Source organism: Cebus imitator, unplaced genomic scaffold (genome assembly GCF_001604975.1).
Source record: "Cebus imitator isolate Cc_AM_T3 unplaced genomic scaffold, Cebus_imitator-1.0 Scaffold810, whole genome shotgun sequence".
Taxonomy (NCBI): domain Eukaryota; kingdom Metazoa; phylum Chordata; class Mammalia; order Primates; family Cebidae; genus Cebus; species Cebus imitator.
In genome coordinates this window covers 199,079-222,227 of record NW_016108125.1, presented here as the reverse complement: position 1 = coordinate 222,227, position 23,149 = coordinate 199,079, and the positions used below count along the sequence as shown (strand labels likewise).

General features: G+C 42.0%; 1 protein-coding gene and 1 non-coding gene across 4 annotated transcripts in view; one reads left to right on the top strand and one right to left on the bottom strand.

Annotated features, from left to right (window-relative positions):
- The first annotated feature begins 11,393 nt into the window (after window positions 1–11,393).
- The window catches only part of LOC119469748 (amyloid-beta A4 precursor protein-binding family A member 2-like), a 38,023-nt gene continuing 26,267 nt past the window's right edge, over window positions 11,394–23,149 (top strand). The window contains exons 1-2 of one of the 3 annotated variants that reach the window (XM_037735435.1): window positions 11,394–11,749; window positions 14,290–14,956. In XM_037735435.1, the coding sequence (XP_037591363.1) occupies window positions 14,913–14,956 (44 nt within the window). In that variant the 5' untranslated portion in view covers window positions 11,394–11,749; window positions 14,290–14,912. Of the gene's footprint in view, window positions 11,750–13,064; window positions 15,237–23,149 lie in introns of those variants that run through there. The other 2 variants (XM_037735436.1, XR_005198591.1) reach the window with 2 other exon arrangements.
- Window positions 12,930–13,070, bottom strand: LOC119469751. The gene has a single exon (XR_005198595.1). It is a non-coding gene; the product is annotated as a U4 spliceosomal RNA (small nuclear RNA).

Genomic DNA, 23,149 nt, shown 5'->3' with positions numbered 1-23,149 from the left:
TCCTGCCTCAGCCTCCCGAGTAGTTGGGATTACAGGCATGCACCACCACACCTAATACTTGGTTTTGTTTTGTTTTTTTTGAGACAGAGTCTCAGATTGTCACTCAGGCTGGAGTGCAGTGCCATGATCTCAGCTTACTGCAACCTTTGCCTGCTGGGTTCAAGCGATTATCCTGCCTCAGCTTCCCAAGTAGTTGGGACTACAGGTGCACACCACCATGCTGGCTAATTTTTTGTATTTTTAGTAAAGACGGGGTTTCACCGTGTTGGGCAGGCTGGTCTCGAACTCCTGACCTCATGATCCGCCCACCTCAGCCTCCCAAAGTGCTGGGATTACAGGCGTGAGCCACTGTTCCCTGCCCAATTTTTGTGTTTTTAGTAGAGACGAGGTTTCACAGTGTCAGCCAGGCTGGTGTCAAACTCCTGACCTCAAGTGGCATGAGCCACCGTGCCCAGCCTGGAATTATTTTTTAAAAATAATTTATGGGAGATGCTTTCTCAACATGAATTGTGTATGGGTTGTTTTTGTTTATGAGACAGGGTCTTGCCCAGGCTGGAGTGCAGTGGCACAATCATTGCACCATTGACCTTCTTGGCTGAAGTACTCTTCTGCCTCAGCCTCTCCTGAGTAGCTGAGTCTATAGGTGTATGCCAGCATGCCTGGAGACATACATATATATATTTTTAAGACACGAGAGCTCACCACGTTGCCCAGGCTGATCTTGAATTCCTGGGCTCAAGCATTCCTCCTGCCTCAGCCTCCCAAAGTGCTTGGGTTACAGGTACAAGCCACCATGTCTGGTCTGTTTGCTAATATAAAGATACGTTTATGTGCATTATTATCATTAGAGGCACATAAAATCTAGAAGTACTTGAAACAGCTCTCTGTCCTGAAAGTTGAAGTTAGGGTTCAATGATCCTGGTGAGATGTTAATTGTAATTTTAATTTTCACATGTTAATATTGTGACTTGTATTTTGTGATGTCTTCAGAATGATTAAATGACTATTTTTTTAATGAAAAAAATGTTTGTTAAAATAGGGTATTTTGAATATGTGGAAGGAATGCTGAATAGGAGCTGATGTATTTTATCATACCTCAAGAACTCCAGTTTTATATGGTGAGTGAGTGACTGGGAAAAGGAGAGATCCAGTTCTTGTTCTATTTCTTGGCACATAATACTCTCTGGGTTTTGAGAAAAGATTGGTCCTACAACAATTTTAAGCTATTTTCTTACTGGTTCTACAACAATTCTAAGTTTTCTCAAAGGCAAAATATGATTTCAAAATGACATCACTTGTCAGATTTTCTGGTATGTGGAAAGATTGAATTATCCTGCCTCTTTTGAAGCCTGAAACATACAATTTAAAGCCTGAAATCTACCATAAGGAGCTTGGTAAATTTTGTCAGATACCATGAAAATGCATCTCTTCATAGTTAACCACACATGGCTTATGTAAAGGCAAATTGATGGTCAGGCTCAAGGTAAGATAATTACTTGAATGGATTATTGAGTTGATTATCTAGTAGCCAAAAACTAAATGCATGTTCAGGTCAAAATGAATTTGTTCATTTTAGTTGGTACCATTTTCCTTTCATCATTCAGAACTACAGATTATGCATTTTATTAATAGGAATGAAAGCTCATGCTTGAGGATTTGAATAAGGTGGATTTATGTATTTTATAAATTCAAGTTGCAAAATATGTAAGGTCACTACTTTTTAAATAGAATATAAATGTTAAGACATAAATCTGTTATATATTTTTAAATACATGTATCAGACTTGTTGAATGCAGATTACTTTGTGTGCTTTATGGAATTTCATAACTTTTAATAATAAAGTAATTGTCATTGAATTTTTTCTGTAGACTTGAATACTAAATTGGATAGATACCAGACCTCTTTTTAGTTTATGATGTAAAACTTTATTTGTACAATAGTTTCTCTTTGCAAAAGATTGCATTTTAAAGGATTATGGAAACAGGAGCATGTACATTTCCAAAATGAGTGCAACAGAATGAAGATAGTCACTTAAACCACCTATTTAACACATCATCGTTGTGTAATATATAACTAGTTTTAGTGTTTCTTTGTGTTTTAATAAGTCACAATTAAAGACTGAGTGTTTTCAGAGAAGATGGAAATGGAGACCTGGGCACTTGCTTAGAGTTATCGTGAGTCTGATGTTGCTGAACTTCAAATTGTACAATTAATTACGGACATACTGTAAAGAACTTCTGGATGCTTTCTGGAGTATACAAACAGATCAACTAATTGGCAAATGAGTGACTCTTGAAGCTGCAAGAAGAGAAAGGAAATAATCGCAAGAAGGGGCTATTTCAGTATCTGTTATTCCCAACAGAATTAAATACGCTCTGCTGGTAATTATAAGTTTTCTTTTCTACAGGGGATCTGCTTGCCTCAGGAGTACCTTAGTCATTGAGGCAGCCATTCTGCCATAAAAACAATCATGTCTCAAGCTGTTGCTGCCGTCCTACACAACTATGTTAGTAGATGGTTAGATAAATATATGATCCATCTTCCTTTGTACTTTGATGGTGCCCTTTTCCTTTATTATAGTCCTTTTAAAGTAGTTTCTACCTCCCATGGTAGGATTTGACTTCTCCACTAGTTTAAGCTACTCTGGATAAGTGATTCTGTTGATGTCCTCCCTGTATTTCTTACTCATTTTCACACCAACATAATAGTTAACAAGATTAAACATAAGCTGAATTGAAGGGTCAAGAGTTCTGTGTACTTGGATAGTAAAGCTGAAAGCCACAGTGGTTCTCTCTCCTGTTTGGGGCTCCTTTCAACCATTTTTTAAGTTTATTTTTAATGTTTGCCTTGATAGCATGAAATATGTAAGTGGGAATCCCTATACCCTTTACAGTTAAGTGGATTATGGAAATATTTTAATAAGGAAAGTTTATCAGCTAAGGTAGGAAGTATCTTCTCATGTCTGTACCTGGCTTTCAGGGACTTCATGTGGGTGAATATGTTTCATCAGGCAACTACCTGATATAGATGGCTATATCCTGCGGATAGCCAATTCAACATTAAACTTTTATGTCTCCATACCCCAATGACAACGTTTCTTTTATCCTGCTATAATTTTATGACATACCTATCCAACCTGGTTAACCAAGCAGTGACACTGATGAGAAGTCTTCTTCCTCTTGCATTTTTCAAGTCCTGCTGAGTGTAATTTGAAAACATCTCTTAGGTTTCTACCCTCTCTCCAGTCTCCTTACTATTAGGGTCTTTCACTACCTGGTCTGGGTGTCCCTGGGCTGCTCTTCAGCCTTACAAACCTTGTTTCATAAGCGGTAGCAATGCAAGCCTCCATTGTCCTCATGTTCTTCCCTGCTCCTAGAATGTTCATGATCTGCGTTTCTACATGAAATGTCTAGTTCACAGGTAGCTAAAAGGTTGTCATCCTTGTCCTTTCTTCTCCCCACCCCCTGCCAGTCATCTATCCTGAACTTTTAACAATAGTGACAGTGTTGAAATTGTGTTTGTGGCCCCAGCACATAGCACACAGTACGTAGCATACAGTATCTGTAGCATATAGGCATTTAATAAGTGTGTATTGAATTAACTTGATTATACTTGTATTTTTATCCTAGCTTTCTCAAAGAAACTTAGGTGCTAGCAATTTTGAAACCTAAGTCTGGAACAACTATCTGAGTAAAATGTTACAGCAGAATACCCTGCTCTTTCTATCCCAGAGAGTTTGAGAAAGTTACTTTTAAATAAATCATTAATCATTCTTCATTGGTTTTGGCTTCTTTTTTATAGGTGTTTCTCATATCTTTATCTCCAAGGCAAATTGCTTGTCACAAATTGTTTTAAACTAAATGCATCTCAAGCATAAAATCATAAAGGTAAACCTGACATTCATAGAGGTTAAAAACCAACATTAAACAGATAATTATTGTGTACCTTTCCTATGCCAAGAAGGGTGGGAGATGAGGTATGCATCTTCAAAGGGCCTATGTAATAAGGGAGGTAATAAATAGAAAAGCATATCATATAAAATGTGACAAGCCTTAAGAGGTGCAGATAGTTTCTGAGTATCACAAACGTCTGCGAAAAGTACTGTCTTACATAAAGATGGAAATAGACACGGGACTCCAAAAGGGAGTGGGGGATGGGTGCCAGGGTTTGAAAAACCACCTATTAGGTACTGTGTTCACTATTTGAGTGGTTCAATACAGCCCAAACCTCCAGTATTTATGCAATACATCCGTGTAACCAATCTGCACATGCACCCTGTGGATTTATTTTAATATTGTCATGGACCAGGCATGGTGGCTCACACCTGTAATCCCAGCACTTGGGGAAGCTGAGGCAGGCGGATCACTTGAGGCCAGAAGGTTGAGACTAGCCTGGCCAACATGGAGAAACACCATCTTTACTAAATATACAAAAAATTGGCCAGGCATGGTGGCGCGCACCTGTAGTCCCAGCTATTCAGGAGGCTGAGGCACTAGAATCACATGAACCCAGGAGGCAGAGGTTGCAGTGAGCTGAGACCACACACTGCACTCCAGTCTGGGTGACAGAGCAAGACTCCATCTCATAAAAATACTCTGTCATGGTGTGAAAATTGTAAACTTTGTAGATGGGTTTAAGAGTTCCCTAGTACAAAAAGCTAGGACAGGAGAGGAGCTTGCATGAAAATCAGCACGAAGAACTGCGTGGCTGGTTCCGGGTGAGCAGGGTATTTGGGATGATGTAGGTCCTTATGAGTCAGGGTAAGATTTAAGTAATTTGGTCCTTCAGTTTTCACTAGCGGAGAGATGAGCCCAGCAACAAAGGGTTGCTTTTGTCCTCGGGGCATTTATCAATTGGGAAGAAATAGTAATGAAACTGACCCACTGTGTGGGCAGTAGTATCACAAGGATAGTTGCCCAGGATATGCCTAAAACAAGAAGCCTGAACTACTGCCCCAGCATCCCACACTGTCACCAGGCTGGAGCAGTGGCGCGATAGCTCACTGCAACCTCCGCCTCCCAGGTTCAAGCAATTTTCCTGCCTCAGCCTCCTGAGTAGCTGGGACTACAGGTGCATACCACCATGCCCAGCTAATTTTTTTTTTTTTTTTTTTTTTAGTAGAGACGGGGTTTCACCGTATTAGCCAGAACAGTCTTGATCTCTTGACCTTGTGATCTGCCCACCTCAGCCTCCCAAAGTGCTGGGATTACAGGTGTGAGCCACCCCACCCAGCCAAGAAATAATTTAAAGCTGGACCCAGTAGGTCTACTTCATAGTAAAGATCAGCTAAGTAAACCAGCTATGATTCAGACTTGCATCCACTTGAAGGTGGTTCAGGGAATGTCAAGCCTTGGACTTGGATTAAGGTGTGGTTCCTAACTGGCAGTGTCCTCAGGAGGTGACATGCAGAAGCAAATGAAAATCCTCTCTGGAGGAAGATAATTTCTTCCTAGAACATAAAGTTAATCACATTCTAGGAAATAAGATACCATGATTGACAACCAGCAGAAACAATGTAAACAGATCTAGAAAGCATTAGAGGAATTTGCCATGATCTGATACGGTTTGCTGATCTGACTAGCATAACTTGGGATCTTCTCAATGAGAACCTATCTTGTTTGTCTTTATATGCAAATAATATTGAATGCCTACTGAGTCTCAATGAACTGTGATCAGGCAGGGAAGGTTCCTCCCTGGAGCTGTGGGAGAGAACATGATTCTGCTGACACCTTGATCATGGACTTCCAGCCTCCAGAGCTGTGAGACAATAAATTTCTGGTTTCTTTTAAGCCATCCAGTTTGAACTACTTTGTTTTGGCAGCCTTAACAAACTAACACACACTATGTCTTTTTTCTAGTTTTGCCTTCTGAAGATACGGAATAAGTCCTGGTCTCTTTTCCAGATATGTTCAGGTTTTTTGAGTACATATTTCAAGACATAGGAAAACATCTCCCTCACTGATTTTTAATATGATACATTTTCAAATCCTTGCATCATTCTTTTGTAGGATCAAGATTTTCAAAGACACTTTAAAGTGTAGTAACCAGAACTGATCTTACCACTTCAAATAGTAGCCTGTGAATAGCTACTGCACTTCCTTGCAGTTACCTCAGGGACACACGTGACTAAGTTTGCATTAGAAGAAAGTTTGCTGTTTTAAAACAAACTTGAAAAAAATTGCTATTTTTTTTTGAGATGGAGTTTCACCCTTGTCGCCCAGACTGGAGTGCAGTGGTGCCATCTTGGCTCACTGCAAACTTCACCTCCTAGGTTCAAGCAATTCTCCTGCCTCAGCCTCCCGAGTAGCTGGTATGACAGGCACATGCCACCACACCCACCTGCTGATTTTTGTATTTTTAGTAGAGATGAGGTTTTGCCATGTTGGCCAGGCTGGTCTCCAACTCCTGACCTCGAGTGATCCACCCACCTTGGCTTCCCAAAGTCCTGGAATTACAGGCACGAGCCACCATGCCTGGCCTTCCTGGTTAATTCTTTTTTTTTTTTTCTGAGACAGAGTCTCTATCGCCCAGGCTGGAGTGCAATGGCACCATCTCGGCTCACTGCAACCTCCGCCTCCTGATTTCAAGTGATTCTCCTGCCTCAGCCTCCCATGTAGCTGGGACTACAGGCACATACCACCACGTCCAGCTAATTTTTGTATTTTTAGTAAAGACACGGTTTCACCGTGTTGACCAGGATGGTCTTGATCTCTTAACCTCGTGATCTGCCCATCTCGGCCTCCCAAAGTGCTGGGATTACAGGCATGAGCCACCATGCCCAGCTTAATTTTTTAATTTATTTGTAGAGGCAAGGGTCTCACTGTGTTGCCCAGGCTTGAATTCACTTTTTTTGGCAGCCACTTCACTCATGATTTTGATTGGTAAAAGCCATGTCTTTTGTGTTGGTTATATCTGTGTAAGTAGTTTTGTTTTGTTTATTTGTTTTGGTCCAAAGTAAAGTACGTTACTTCTTCCTATAAGATGTCATCTTACACCAGGCGTGGAGGCCCATGTCTGTAGTTTCAGCTATTCAGGAGGTTAAAGCTACGGGATGGCTTGAGGCCAGGCATTTGAGGCCACGGTGTGCTATGATGGAGGCTGTGAATAGCTACTGCACTCCTGCCTGGCAACATAGTGTGAGATCTTGTCTAGATAAAAAGAGGATTTCACCTCATTTGGTTTTACCCTCCTATTGAGACTTTTCGTTTGTTGGTTTTGTTTTTTTTTCTGATCCTGTATTCAATACTGTTTTGTTTTCTTATTCTATCATGCAAAATATTCGTTATCCCTCTTGATTAATAGCACATCTAAGCATTTGTTCTACATCTTTTCAGTGGTTTTTTTTTTGAGGTGGAGTCTTGCTCTGACACCAAGGCTGGAGTGCAACGGCTTGATCTCGGCTCACTGCAACTTCCGCCTCCTGGGTTCAAGCAATTCTCCAGTCCCAGCCTCCTGAGTACTAGATGCCAGTGGAATGTTCATTTTATTTATTTTTTTGAGATGGAGTCTCCTGTCTCCCAGTCTGGAGTGCAGTGGTGCGATTTAAGCTCACTGCAACTTCCGCCTCTTGGGTTCAAGCAATTCTCCTGCCTCAGCCTCCCAAGTAGATGGTACTACAGGCACCTGCCACCACACCTGGCTAATTTTTGTATTTTTAGTAGAGACAGGGTTTCACTTTCTTGGCCAGGCTGGTCTTGAACTCCTGACCTTAGGTGACGCTGCCACCTTGGCCTCCCAAAGTGCTGGGATTACAGGTGTGAGCCACCATGCCCAGCTGAAACAACAGTTTTCAAAACATTGGCTAGTAGGCAAAAAAGGGCATCAGCCTCTGAAAGAAGGAAAACAGATGGAGTGAGCCCTACACCTGCCCCTGCTCCCTGCCTGGACGGTGCTCCCAACTGCAGGAGTGAAGGAAGCAGGTGGAGCCCAGCCATCCTCCTGACCTGGGGAAACAAAGCCGGAAGTCCAGAGAGGCCCAGGGTAACTGGAGTCCTCAGTTTGGAGTACTAAAGAGGACAGGGCTTTGTAGAGAGAGGGCCCCAAGGATCTCAGAGGGCAGCCAGTGCAGCTTCAGCGTGTGCGGGAGGCCGTGAACCTGGGGAGGGAACCATCCAAAAGGAGTGATAGGCAGAGATCACACAAGCTGGGAAGAGCTTGTGTTCCCTCCAGCCAGAGTGCAAAATCGTACAATTCAGATGGCATAGGGTGGAACATTCAGAAACTATTGCCTAGTATTGAGCAAAAATTAATTCTTAATGAATTCTCTAAAAAAATGTAAAAAGCAAGTCTCAAGAGGATTACACTCTTTCCAAGTAATCAGACTACAATGCAGAATATTTCTAGTAAGTATTATATACATATTTTTATATATGATATATTTTATATAAAAATAGATAATTAGGCCAGGAGCAGTTGCTCACACCGGTAACCCAAGCACTTTGGGAGGCCAAGGCAGGCGAATCACAAGGTCAAGAGTTCCAGACCAGCCTGGCCAACATGGTGAAACCTCATCTCTACTAAAAATGCAAAAAATTAGCTGGGTGTAGTGGTGGGCACCTGTAATCCCAGCTACTGGGGAGGCTGAGGCAGGAGAATCGCTTGAACCTGGGAGGCAGAGGTTGCAGTGAGCCGAGATGGTGCCACTGCACTCCAGCCTGGGGGACAGAGTTGAGACTCCATTTCAAAAAAAAAAAATATATATATATATATATAATTATGATTATATATAAATTCATATATATATGAATAGTATATATTCTCAGTATATATATAATTAAAATATGTATATACACTCAGCACCCAACATTCCAGCTGATGTCATGTTAACTACATTGGGATCCTTTTGTCCTAGAAGGGTATTGTGGGTTGAACTGTGTGTCCTTCAAATTCAAAGTCAGATGCCTTCTCCATTAGTCCATGTGGTCCCCGGCTATGCCCCTTAATTTCATGTGTTGAAGTATAACACCTAGAACCTCAGAATGTGATCTTATTTGGAGACAAGGTCTTTATAGAGTTGATCAAGTCATTATGAAGTCATAAGAACAGGCCCTAATGCAATGGCACTGCTTTTCTTTCTTTTTTGTCAGGGGGGACAGGGTCTTGCTCTGTTGCTGGAGTGTAGCGGCACAATCTCAGCTCACTGCAGCCTTCAACTCCCAGGCTCAAGCAATCCTCCTACCTCAGCCTCCTGAGTAGCTAGGACTACAGGTGTGCACCACCATGCCTGGTTAATTTTTTGTAGAGATGGGTTTTGCCATGTCTCCGAGGCTGGTCTTGAACTCCTGGCCTCAAGTGATCCACCCACCTCAGGCTCTGAAAGTGCTGGGACTACAGGCACGGGCCACCGTGCCCAGCCTGGTGTTCTTATAAACAAGGAAAATTGGGACACAGAGACTCACACAAAGGGACGAAGATGTGAGATACAGGAAGAATGTGAAGATGGTCATCTATAAACCAAAGAAGGGCCTGGGACAGACCCTACCCTCTCTGTCCTCACAGGAAACCAACCCTGCCCACACCTTGATCTTGGACTTCTAGCTTCCAGAACTGTGAGAAAATAAATATCTATTGTTTAAGCCATCCAGTTTGTGGTACTTTATTACAACAACCCTAGCAAACTAGCACAAAGGGCAAGCAATTCAGTCTTACTGGAATAACACTCTGGGTGTTGGTTTACCTTTTCTGCCTGCAAAGTCTCTCAGCCAGCATCACTGTCTGGGATCTTATGGAGTGCCTGATTCACAGGCATGGATCCCACATAACGGAGCATCTGACCAGGAGACCGACTTCACAACGAAGATCCAGGGGTCACCTGGCCCTATCACACATGCACCACCCAGAAGTAATCAGCCTGAAAGAACATCAGCACTGCTTACTGGAGAAACAGCCGACTTATCGGTTCAGAGGCAACACTCTGCAAAGATGGGTGCCATCTTCCAAGATGCTGTATCGGCACTTGTCTCACAGGCCTGTTTATTGGGCATTGTCTCTAACAGGAAGAATATATGGGTCCTGGAACAATGGTCCCCATCCAAGGGATTCCATTCTTGCCAGGAAACGCCTCAAGAGTCCCATTGAACTTTAAATTATTGCTACTGTCTTAGTACTTGGATTCCTGTGTCCAGAAGCAGGCTGCAAAGAAGGTCATCTTGGTAGGCGCAGTTGACCCTGATTTCCAGCTCAACAATCCAGAATTGACCACTCAAGGCAATGTCTTATGGTTTAGACTAGAATACATTCTAATTTTGCTTGACCAATTTTTTCCTAAGAAGTAATGTTAAAGATCTTTAGTGATAATTCCTAGCTATGAACGTAGTTTTTAGAACAAGAAAATTTTCTTTCTTGGTAAAGAATTTCTTGGAAAACATTGCCTTCTGTAGCACATAAGAAGAATTGAGTGTCAATACATAAAACTGAATAGGAGCAAAAATAACAGTATTTCTGGAAATTTGACTTAAGTCATGGAAATTTACTTGACTTTGGGGCTTGAGGTAAACAATATGTAATAAGTAATTTAAGCAGTGAACTGAAAATTAAGGGGAAACATGATTTCGATTTAGAATAAACATGGTATTTTACTTGACATAACTGCTTTGAGATCAGTGGCAAAATCTTCCTAGTTTTCAAAAAGAAGTTTCAGGTTAGGAACTCTATTGCCTAGGAAAGCTTACAGATGTAAGGACTTTAGTAGAGCTAGCCTCCCCACTCCAAGTACTCATAGGGGCACACCTAGTTTCTAAGCAACCCAGTCCCAAATGAGGTTCACTCATGGGAGAAAGAATAGCTTTCCCAAACAGTCTTCATTTTTAGCTACCGTTAGAGTTTTAGGCGTTTTCCCCCGTCATGTAACGCCCGTGAGGAGGGCTTCCCCCATAAAGGGACAAGCAGAAAAAGCAGGGGGTTGGGGAGCAGGATTCTAGTAGACCCTGATAAGGACTCCTGCCTTTAGAGTAAGCCAGCTTGCACGTTAGGACGCTACAAATCACATGAAGGAGGCCAGCGAAGAGAGGCTTCTTCACACACTGTGGTTTACTACGCAAGGAGAAGAAACCCACCCAAGAAAATTCAAGGAGGTCCGCTTTCGGAGACCACCATCCCACCCTGCCCCCCAATCCCCTTTCCCACAACTCTTCCTCTTAAGTCTTTATGCCAACACTTCCCCGCTTTTCCCTACTTTCTTTCCCACAGCCTTCTTCTTCTTCTTTTTTTTTTTTAAGATAGGGTTTCACCATATTGGTCAGGCTGGCCTTGAACTCCCGACCTCAGGTGATCCGCCCACCTTGGCCTCCAAAGTGCTTGGATTACAGGCGTGAGCCACCACGTCCAGCAGCCTTCTTCTTTAGAAAGAAAGAAAAAAGCTTTATACCAACACTTCCCAGCTTTTCCCTACTTTTTTCACTGCAACCCAGGCAGGCACCCAACACACACTATCAGCCACCCAACTTCCCCCAGACACACACTCTGCCAACTGCAGGCAGCTTGAGCTACCCTTCGCCGTTTTATAGACGGTGAAGACTAAGTTCCCGCCCACCCCAGCCCCAAAGCACTCTGGGTGAGCAGCTACTCCTGGGGTTTCTCATTGGCTCTCTCACTCTCAATCAACAGCTTGTTCCCAGCCCCTCCAAGCATTTCCTGGTCCACGTCAACAATAGCGGCAAGAAGAAGTGGAGGTTTATTGTCCAGCCGTACACAGCACGGGCAGGAATGATAGCTTCCCACCCCCAGCGGCTGCCGTGATCGGAAAACGAGCGTGAGCTTCTTCGCTGAAAGAATATATCATTATCCTTTGGGTTCACCCTGCTTCCTTGTTGTTAAGAATCAACTGAAGTGCCTAAAAATTGTCGAATTTCAGGACTCTACCCTGGAAATGGTGATTTAGAAGGTCTTTGGGGAGGGCCTAGGAGTCTGTGGTTTTAATAAGCACCTCCGGGATTTGCTCTCTGGGGAAGGTGGCATAATACTAAAGAGTTGGTATTGAAACGTTTCTTTCCAAGAAATCACTTGTTACATTTATCCTAATATTCTGTTAGTTGCTCCTTTAGATTTGAGCTTCTCCAGCAGCTCCCACAAATAAGCAGTTTTTCCTGGAAAGGGAAATGCAACAGTTTAAGAGGCAGCTGGCTAGTATTGATTTTCGCAGTACACCCTGACGCCCTGCCACCTCCTCAACCAGTGAGCCACAGATGTGTGTGGGGTATTCTTTATCAGCCTATTCAGCTGGATCGATTTGTGACCCTAAAGTGAACCTCCAGATGAGTAGGGCGATAGTGTAGGCAGAAACTTGTTAAAGGAGGGAGGTGGGGTGTGGAATGAGAAAGTTTTAGGACCTCACTGGCAGGCCTGGGCATCTGGAAAACTGTGGGAATACTTTTGGGAAGAAGGTGGCTTTTTGTGTATCATGGGCTGTGGCAAGATAACTTGATTTACACCCACCCTCGTATCAGACATGCTCCAAGAAAGAACAAAGGTTAAATACCGTAGGTTTTTTGTTTTTTGTTTTTTTTTTGTAGTAATTTGCAAATTGATTCTGTAATCGTCATTAGTTTCCTAATCAAAATAACAGTCAATTCACTGTTTCTCGCAAATTTTCGTTCATTTTCCTAACTTCCTGTTTCATCAACCTGGATTGTCCTTTCTCTCATGTCCACAAATTAAAATTCTAGTGATTATTTGAGACTCAGCTGAGATGCTAAATCTTTGTGGGAGTCTTCTCTAATTTCCCAGTTTGGTTCTACCTGGCTCATCAAGTGTTTATCAAACAGTTATTGAGGTGCAGGTGATTTGGGAATGGAGATGGCCCAGGTCTGGTCTTCTCTCTAGTGTATCTCACACCCTAATTAATAAACTGCTCTTTGCTTTGCTCTATTCCAATTTTAGTATATGTGCTGCCGAAGCAAGCACTTTTTGTTGTTTGTTTTTTTATGATTCAGTCTCCATACAGACTGCCAAAAATTGCCAACGCCGACTATATTTCAAGTCGTCATGGCAGGGTATTGGGAAAAGTTTTCAATTAGCAATAATCGCGCCCTGGCTAAACCTCATTTGCTACGATACTGCCACTGTGCAAAGCTGCTGTGCTCTATTATAGCATCACTTCTACCTCCAACACTTTATTTTCTGTGCATTTTTTGCTATCATATTGGTCTGTATCACTGTATTCTGAGTTCCTGGAAAAGTGGTAGAAGAACGTCAACTCTATGCCAAGAATGTGGTACAAATGTAACGTGTTTCCTGAATGGACGAATGAATGGATGAGAGGAGGAGATGGCTGCAAAGAAATGAAATTCAGCCTTCTTCAATATTTTATCTTTAGCCTCAGAATTGAGTCCTGTGATGACGTTAGAGAAAATTCTGAAATTTCTTGGGCTTTGGAAATGGCTTTGACTCCATAAAGCTGGCCTATAAGATCAGGAAGAGCAAAGATTACCAGAACTATAGAGGGAAAATATTTCAGGACAAGAACTAGCCGTCTTCTCCCTTATTCCCAATTTATGAGTTCAAGTCCTACCTGACACAGGTATCAGTAAACTTTAAGAACCTGGAAGGTTGTATAGTATAATGCTTAAACATGCAGATTCTGGATCTGTGTCCTCACTGTGTGGCTTACTAACCATCCATCCTTATGTGACCTTGTGCAAATTACATAATCTCTCTAGGTTTCAGTTTCCTTATAAATAAAACGGGGATTATTATGATTATAATAGTACCTCCCAGGATTATTAGGAATGTTAAATGAGCTAATACAAAGAAAGAACGTAGAACAGTGATTGGAACATAGTACTAAATTGTCACCTATAATATAACACTGCGTAAATAACATAGCTCAGTAAATTTAGCTGTTACTGACTTATGCTAGCTGAGAAAAGTAGATTCACAAGGCTTTGAATGATGTGGAAGCCTTCTCTTATTTCTCAAGGCTATAGTCTACACTGATGTAGGCTGAAGCCTTGATTACAGTGGCATATTGGGAATTGCTAGAAAATTAAGAGGCTGTTGGTAAGAGTCCCTAACCAATTGGAGGGGCACCCATACCTTTCCTTACTTAGTCCATACTTAGTCGACTCTTACAGCGTGCAAACTCTGCCATCATTTATTTAACCATTCTTTTATTTACGGGTACATGAGTCGTTTCCAGTTTTTTAAAAGAATGCTGCAGTGAAAATCTTCAGCTGTCATTTTTCACATTACTGTGGGAGAATGTGGTGGGAGGCGCCATGGGGGTGAGTGACCCCATGTGTGACCAGGCTTTGTGAGCTTTTGCCTCTGTCTTTCCCAATGTTCCTCCTACAGTGGCTGCACCTGGGTGATGATGGCTGCGTGAGTGCCCGCCATGGCCCACCGGAAGTGTGAGAGTGCGGGGAGCAGCATGTTTGACCACAAGGTGAGGCCGGGCCCTGTCTCCCACGGCCAGGAGCGAGGACGTGGAGCTGCCCTAGGAAGGCTCTGTGGCCAAGGGCCAGGAGCTGTCTGCCCTGTGGCCAGAGATCCCCATGCCTGAGGAGCAGGAGTTCCACAACCACAGCCCCGATGGGGACTCCAGCTCCGACTACGTGAACAATACCTTCTAGGAGGAGGACTACAACAAGAGCCTGCCCGAGAAGGAGGAGGGCATCACCTATATCCGCTACTGCCCCAAGGATGACAGCTACCTGGAGGGCATGGACTGCAATGGGGAGGAGTACCTGGCCCATGGCGCACACCCCATGGACACCGAGGAGTGCCAGGAGGCGGTGGAGGAATGGGCGGACTCGGCGGGCCTGCACCCTCACAGCCACAGGGCTGAGGGAAGCCAGAACTACCCAGACGGCCACCTGCCCATCCCAGAGGATGAGCCCTCAGTCCTGGAGGCCCATGACCAGGAAGAAGATGGACACTACTGTCACAGCAAAGAGGGCTAGGAGGACTGCTACCCCATGGAGGCCAATGGAAACACCAGTGCCTCCCCCTACCACCTGAGGTGTGGGGATGGGGACCTGGAGGACCAGGAGGAGGACATTAACCAGATCATGAGCATGAGCATGACCAGCATCACTAGTGCTAGTGAGGCCAGCATGGGACTGAGCCGGGACCTCGGAATTCTGCAGAGGCCTGCCTGCCCAGCAAGGCCAGCTGCAGCCCCAGCAGGCATGAAACGAGGCCCAAGTCACTGAACCTCCCTCCCAAGGCCAAGCACTGTGGAGACCCCCAGAGAGGCTTCAAGCCCAAGATCAGGACCCCAGAGGAGAGGCCACAAGCAGGTAGGACTCTGGCTGTCTCAGGGAAGGGAGCAGAGGAGCCCAAGAGTGAAATGTCCCAGTACAGCTCCCACAGATGCTGAAGTGAGGCAGTGGGAGGGGTTGTGTGCCTTGCAGTTCTTTTTTGTTTGTTTGTTTTTGCCTTTCAGTTCTAATGGTGGCTGAGCTTTTCATTGGTCCAATTGCCAGGCATCTTGTGTGGATGCTCTGCCTACTCTTATGCTCACCCCTCAGACTCAGGAGTAAAGTCTTGTTGAGGGCCGAATGACCACTAGTTTTTGGCAGAAGACCCCCCCTCCTCCCACCTAGAAGTGGTTCGATATCTCCCCTACTGCCTTGGATCTGCTCATGGTGGGGCAGTGTCTGTGGGAGAGCCCCTCAATCCTCAGGGGTGTACTTGTTCCAGTGGGGCAGTGGCAAAGATGCGGCCAGTGGTGGGTGGCCTGGTGGCTGGGGTGGGGCCTGGAGTGTATTTCACAGTGGACAGGTTTCTGAAAGCCCGGAGGCCTTGGCCTGATGGGCAGTTAGCTGTGAATAACTATTTGGAAAAGGATCCTGCAGATCTTATGTGTTCCATAGGTATACACATGCCATGGTGGTTTGCTGCCTCCATCCCCCCGTCACCAACATTAGGTATTTCTCCTAATGATAATGATGGTTTCCAGCTTCATCCACTTCCTTGCAAAGAACATGAACTCATTCTCTTTTATGGCTGCACAGTATTCCATGGTATATATGTGCCATATTTTCTTTATTCAGTCTATTTTTGGTGGGCATTTGGGTTGGTTCCAAGTCTCTGCTATTGTAAACAGGGCTGCAATGAACATACCTGTGTGTGTGTCTTTATAATAGGTCGATTTATAATCCTTTGGGTATATACCCAGTATTGGGATTGCTGGGTCAAATATACAAGAAAAAGACAACCCCATCAAAAAGTGGACGAAAGATATGAACAGACACTTTTCAAAAGAAGACATTTATGAGGCCAGCAAACATATGAAAAAATGCTCCTTAGCACTGGTCATTAGAGAAATGCAGATTAAAACCACATTGAGTTACCATATCATGCCAGTCAGAATGGTGATCATTAAAAAAATCTAGAGAAAACAGATGCTGGGAGGATGTGGAGAAATAGGAACATTTTTACACTGTTGGGAGTGTAAATTAGTTCAGCCATTGTGGAAGACAGTGTGGCGATTCCTCAAGGATCTAGAAATTGAAATATATATATATATATATATATATAATTCTTTAATATACATTATCTATATCTTAGAATGGAGAATATAATTCTTTAATATAAATAACCTATATCGTAGAATATATTTATAAATATCTTATCAGACATAAGGCTTGCAAATGTTTTCTTTTATTCTGTGGATTGCCTTTCCACTCTTTTGAACATATTCTTTGATGCAAAAGAGTTTTAAGTTTCAAATAAGTGTAATTTATCTACTTTCAATTTAGTTGCCTGTGTTTTTGGTGTTTCATCTAAGAAAGCATTGCCAAATCCAATATTACAAACCTTTCCATTCTGTTTTCCTCTAAGACTTTAGTACTATTAGCTATTGCATTTAGCTCTTTGATCCAATTTGAGTTAATTTTTTTGTATATGGTGTAAGCTAAGCATCCAGGTTTTTCTTTGGCATATAGATATCCAGTTTATGCAGGATCACTTTTATTCAAAAGACTGTCTGCTTGGTCTGTGTGTTTTTCTTCCTCTAAAGTTTATATGTTAAACCCTAACCCCCTTGATAATGGTATTAAGAAGTGGGAACTTGGAGAGGTGATTAGTTAGGTCATAAAAGTTTCATCCTCATAAATGGGATTAGTTCCTTTATGAAAGAGGCCGAGGCCAGGAGCAGTGGCTTACTCCTGTAATTCCAGCATTTTGGGAGGCCAAGGTGGGTGAATCACCTGAGGTCAGGAGTTTGAGATCCGCCTGGCCAACATGGTGAAATCACGTCTCTACTAAAAATACAAAATTAACTGGGCTTGGTGATGTGTGCCTGTAATGCCAGCTTCTCTGGAGCCAGAGGCAGGAGAATCGCTTAGTACCTGGGAGGCAGAGGTTGCAGTGAGCTGGGATAGCACCATTGCACTCCATCCTGGGCGACAGAGGGAGACTGTCTTAAAAAGAAAATGCATAAAGAAGCCTGTTTACCCATTCTGCCATGTGAGAACACAACACATAGAAGGTGCCTTCTGTGAGGAATAGGCCCTCATCAGACACTGAGTATGCTGGCGTCTCGTTCTTAGACTCCTCAGGCTCCAGAACTGTGAACAATAAATCATTACAAATTGCCCAGTTCAAGTTATTTTGTTATAGAAGCCCAAATAGTTTAATACAGTCCTTTCCTCATTGAATGTTAGTGCCTGTGTCAAAAATCAATTGATTATAAATATGATGATTTATTTTTGGAGCCTCTACTATATTCCATTGGTATATGTGTGTTTTTATGCCAGAACCACACTAATGTGATTATTGTAGCTTTGCAGTAAAATTTGAAATCAGAAAATATGAGGCATACAACTTTGTTCTTCTTTATCAAGATTATTTTGGCTACTCAGGGTCCCTTGAATTTAATGGGAATTTTTAATATTTTTTTCTATTTCTGGAAAAAACACTTTTGGGATTTGGATAGGGATGAACACTTTGGGTTGTATTGACATCTTAACAATATTACCTTTTCCAATTCATGAGCAAAGTTGTCTTTCCATTTATTTATATCTTCTTTAATTTGTATCAGCAATGTTTTATAGTTTTCAATGTATTAGTCTTTACCTCTTTGATTGTATTTATTATAAATACTTTATTATTTTCAATAAAATTATTTTCTTGCTTTTTCAGATTCTTCAATGGTAGCGTATGGAAATGATTTTTTTTTTTTTTTCAGTCCCTGATCTAGCCATCCTGGCAATTGATTTTTATGTGGTAGTTTTTTTTTAATCCTGCTACTTTGTTTAATTTGTCTGTTAGTTCTAACAAGTATTATGGGGCAGAATTTTACACAGTAGGATACAGCACTGGGTAGAGTTGTGAGGCTCCCAAACCAGGCCCTAACTGCAAGACTATATTCGTAGACACACCCTCGGCCAAAAGGGAACCTGCTACCTTGAGGGAAAGGCCCCATCCTGGCAGGATTTATGTCCTAAGAGCCCGAGGGTCCAGAATAACCAGCAGTGATACCTAGGTAGTAAACTATGGGCCTTGGGCTCCTAGACATGCTGGCTTCAGGGGTAACCCAGCATATTTGCAGCTCTGATGGCTATGGCAAAAGACCCCTGATGTTTGAGAAAAGCAGAGGGAAAATTAAAGGGAACTTCATCTTGCACTTTAGGTGCCAGCCTGGCCACAGGGTGGCAGAGCGAAAAGCAGGCCCTTGGGGTCCCTGAGTCTAGGCCTAGGCTCTTTGACAGCATTTCTGGACCTTCTTTGGGCCAGGGGACCCTCTTCCCATGTGTCAGGGGAGGGACCTGGTGAAAGGTGATTAGATCATGGCAGCAGATTTCCCCCATGCTGTTCTTATGATAGTGAGTGAGCTCTCATGAGATCTGATAGTTTAAAAGTGTAGTACTTTCCTCATCATTCTCTTTCTCTCTTGCCACCATGTAAGACGTCCCTTGCCTGCCCTTTGCTTTCTACCATGATTGTAAGTTTCCCATGGCCTCCCCAGGCCATGTGGAACTCTGAATCAATTAAACCTCTTTTCTTTATAAATTACCCAGTCTCAGGTAGTTCTTTATAGCAGTGTGAAAATGAACTAATACACCAGATGGTACATGTGCAGAATGTGCAAGTTTGTTACATAGGTAAACACATGCCATGGTGGTTTGCTGCATCCGTCCCCCCACCACCTACATTAGGTATTTCTTCTAATGTTATCCCTCCCCAGTCCCCCTACCCCCTGAAAGGCCCTGTGGTGTGATGTTCCCTTCCCTGTTTCCGTCTGTTCTCATTGTTCAACACCCACTTATGAGTGAGAACATGCAGTGTTTGGTTTTCTGTTCTTGTGTCAGTTTGCTGAGAATGATGGTTTTCAGCATCATCCATGTCCCTGCAAAGGACATGAACTTTTTTTAAATGGCTGCATAGTATTCCATGGTGTATATGTGTTACATTTTCTTTATCCAGTCTATCTTTGATGGGCATTTGGATTGGTTCCAAGTCTTTGCTATTGTAAACAGTGCTGCAGTAAACATACGCGTGCATGTGTCTTTATAATAGAAGGACTTATAATCCTTTGGGTATATACCCAGTAATGGGATTGCTGGGTCAAATGGTATTTCTAGTTCTGGGTCCTTGAGGAATTGCCACACTGTCTTCCACAATGGTTGAATTAATTTACACTTCCACCAACAGTGTAAAAGCATTCCTATTTCTCCACATCCTCTCCAACATCTGTTATCTCCTGATTTTTTTAATGATCGCCATTCAAACTGGCATGAGATGGTATCTCAATGTGGTTTTGATTTGCATTTCTCTAATTACCTGATGATTAGCTTTTTTTCATATGTTTGTTGGCTGCATAAATGTCTTCTTTTGAAAAGTGTCTGATCATATCCTTTGGGCAAAGGGTAAAATGAGGTTGTTTTTTTTTCTTGTATATTTGTTTAGTTTCTTTGTAGATTCTGGATAGTAGCTCTTTGTAAGATGGGTGGATTGCAAAAATTTTTTTTCCATTCTGTTGGTTGCCAGATTACTCTAATGATTGTTTCTTTTGCTTGCAGAACTCTTAAACTTAATTAGATCCTGTTGGGAAAAGCAGCAAAGGAGAAAGGGCTTATAGAGTACCTACGTAAATTGGTTATGAGTAACATGTAAACAGGGAACAACAAACTGCAGAAGGCCGCAGGAGGCCTCTGGGGAGGAAGGCCTCTCTATGCCTCATGTTCCGGTGCAGGGTGACCTAGGCACTGTTACCATAAACATTGTGCTCAAGGATGTAAAACCCCTTCATAGCACTATGATGTAGCCAGACTTGTAGGCTCCTTGTAAGGCCCGAGTTCCATCAGCTGCACATAGGTAATAAGTTAAAGATAACCACATGTTCTTGTTTTGTGAAACTCTCAAACTGCCACTGTTATCTGTCTTTGGAATGATATACCAGTTTTGGCTCACTGATTCAGTTCTGGCTCACTGATTCACTCTACCATCACCCTCTCCCTACCATCACTTCACCTCTACCCTGTAGATCAAAGTGATTGTAACCCCAATAAATAGAGTGGATGATCAGAGCTTGGGACCTTCCCTGCCTCCTCCAAAGTAATAAAGTGATGGCACCCTGGTCCTACTGTCTCTCTTAATCTGTCTTTTTCTCATTCCTTTGTCACCACTGAACTCGGGATACCCACAGGTGATATAGGGCAGGCTCTCTACATTCTGGTGCTCATGGGTTCCTACATTCTGGCCCCCACTGTGTGGGGCTCATGGATTCCCTACAGGTCCTATTTGTCTATTTTGGCTTTTGTTGCCATTGCTTTTGGTGTTTTAGTCATGAAGTCCTTGCCCATGCCTGTGTCCTGAATGGTATTGCCTAGGTTTTCTTCTAGGGTTTTCATGATGTTAGGTCTTAGGTTTAAATCTTTAATCCACCTGGAGTTGTTTGTATAAGGTGTAAGGACTTTTTTACTTCCTTGTAGTAAAATTTTGGTAACTTATTCCTCATAAAGGTGCCTACAGCTGTGTATTTCATGCTAAGCACTACTTCAGTTGCATCCCATAAGTTTTGTTTTCTTTTTCTTCATCTCTAGACATTTTCTAATTTCCTTTATTATTTCTTGTTTGACCTACTATCCTTTGAGTTGTGTGTTGTTTAATTTCTACATATTTGTGAATTTCTCTGCTTTTCTTCTGTCATTGTTTTCTAATTTTATTTCATTGTGGTTGGAGAACATACTTTGTATGATGTTAGGTCTATCAAATTTTTTATAATGAGGTATCTTTGAGTTTATCCTCTTTGGAATTTGTTGAGCTTTTGATGTTTCTAAAAAATCAAATTTTGGAAGTTTTTAACCATTACCTTTTTATTTCTGTTACTCTAATTATATAATCTCAATTGACCTAACTTGAAATTTCCTAATTCTTTTTCTGACTGTTCACTCTGCTGTTTAGCCCATGGAGTGAATTTTTCATTTCGGTTACTGTGGTTGTTCACTCCAGATTTTCTATTTGGTTCTTTTTTAAGAAGACATTCTGTTTCTTTAAACTTTAAGTTCAGGGGTACATGTGCAGGTTTGCCACATACGTAAACTTGTTTCATGGGGGTTTGTTGTACAGATTATTTCATCACCCAGGTATTAAGCCTAGTACTGATTAATTATTTTTCCTGATCCAATATTTACTATTTTGTCAGACACTACCCTCATACTTTCCTGTAGTTCTCCTGACATGGTTTCCTTTAACTCTTTGAAGTAACTCATTTAGAATAGCTGACTTAGACTTTCCCTAGTCAGCCCAATGTCTAGATTTCCTCAAAAACAGTTCTGTACTGACTGCTTTTTCCCCTTGGGGCCATATATTCTTATTTCTTTGCATGATTCATCATATGTTTTTGATGATAACTGGACACCTTAAATTATGTGGCAACTCTGGAAATCAGATTTGCCTCTTGCCCCACGTTTTGTTATTGTGATTATTTAGCATTGTTTGAGTAATATTTCTGAGCTAAATGTATAAAGTCTATATTTTTTGTTGTAATGAAGTTCTGGATCAGTTCACTTAGTGGTCAGCAAACTATTGGAGAGATTTTCTTAAAACTGGGAAGCAGAGTCTCCCAGTTTTTGCCAAGGGCCTCTGAGTATGTGTTGGGCACGCCTTTAGCATTCAGCCAGGCAGCATGTTTGTAAATTCCTTGGGATTTTCTATGTAAACAATGACATAATCTGCAAATAAAGACAGTTTTACTTCTTCCTGCCATTTTCCATGTGTTTTATTTCTTCTGCTTTCCTTATTGCACTGGCTAGAAACCCCAGTACTACTGGATAGAACAGAGGCATCCATTTTTTTTTTTAACCATAGGGGAAATGCATTCATTCTTCAACTATTAAGAATAATGTCAGCTGCTGTTAACTGTCACTTTTATTTGTATATGTCCTTGATTAGATTCAGGAAGGTGTTTTCTAATACTGTTTGCAGGAACTGATGTTAAATTTTGCCAAATGCCTTTCTGCATCGATTGAGATAATTATATCATTTTCTTTTTTTTAATCTATAGTAATATTCTTTCCTCTGAAATCTGCTGCTTTATTAAAAGAGCCACTCTAGCATTCTTTTAAGATGAACATGCTATATCTTTTTCAAACATGTTTGTCTATACTGTTTGTGAATTTATATATTAAAGTTTTTCTTTCTTTCATTTTCTCTTTCTCTCTCTTTTTTTTTTAACAAAAGAAAGAGGTTTCATGGATTTACAGTTCCATGTAGCTGAGGAGACCTCACAATCAGGGTAGAATGCAAGGAGGAGCAAGTCACGTCTTACATGGATGGCAATAGGCAAAGACAGTTTGTGTACGGAAACTCCCATTTTTAAAAACCATCAGATCTCATGACACTCACTATCACAAAAGCAGCATGGGAAAGACACACCCCCATGATTCAGTTATCTCCCACTGGGTCCCTCCCACACCATGTGGGAATTATGGGAGCTACACAGTGAGATTTGGGTAGGGACACAGAGCCAAACCATATCAACATCCTTCACATGTGCAATACTCTCGGTTTGCTTAGGTCAACAAATACATATTTTTTTTTTGTTTAATATCCCATGTTTGACAATTTTTGTGTGCAAATGGGCCACGAATTTGTGTGATGGTAAAACTCCTTTTACCATTTCAAAGCTCACCAAATTAATGTCTGACAACATTTTCAGAATATATTTTAACGATATATGTTAAGTAAGTTAATATAAAGCATC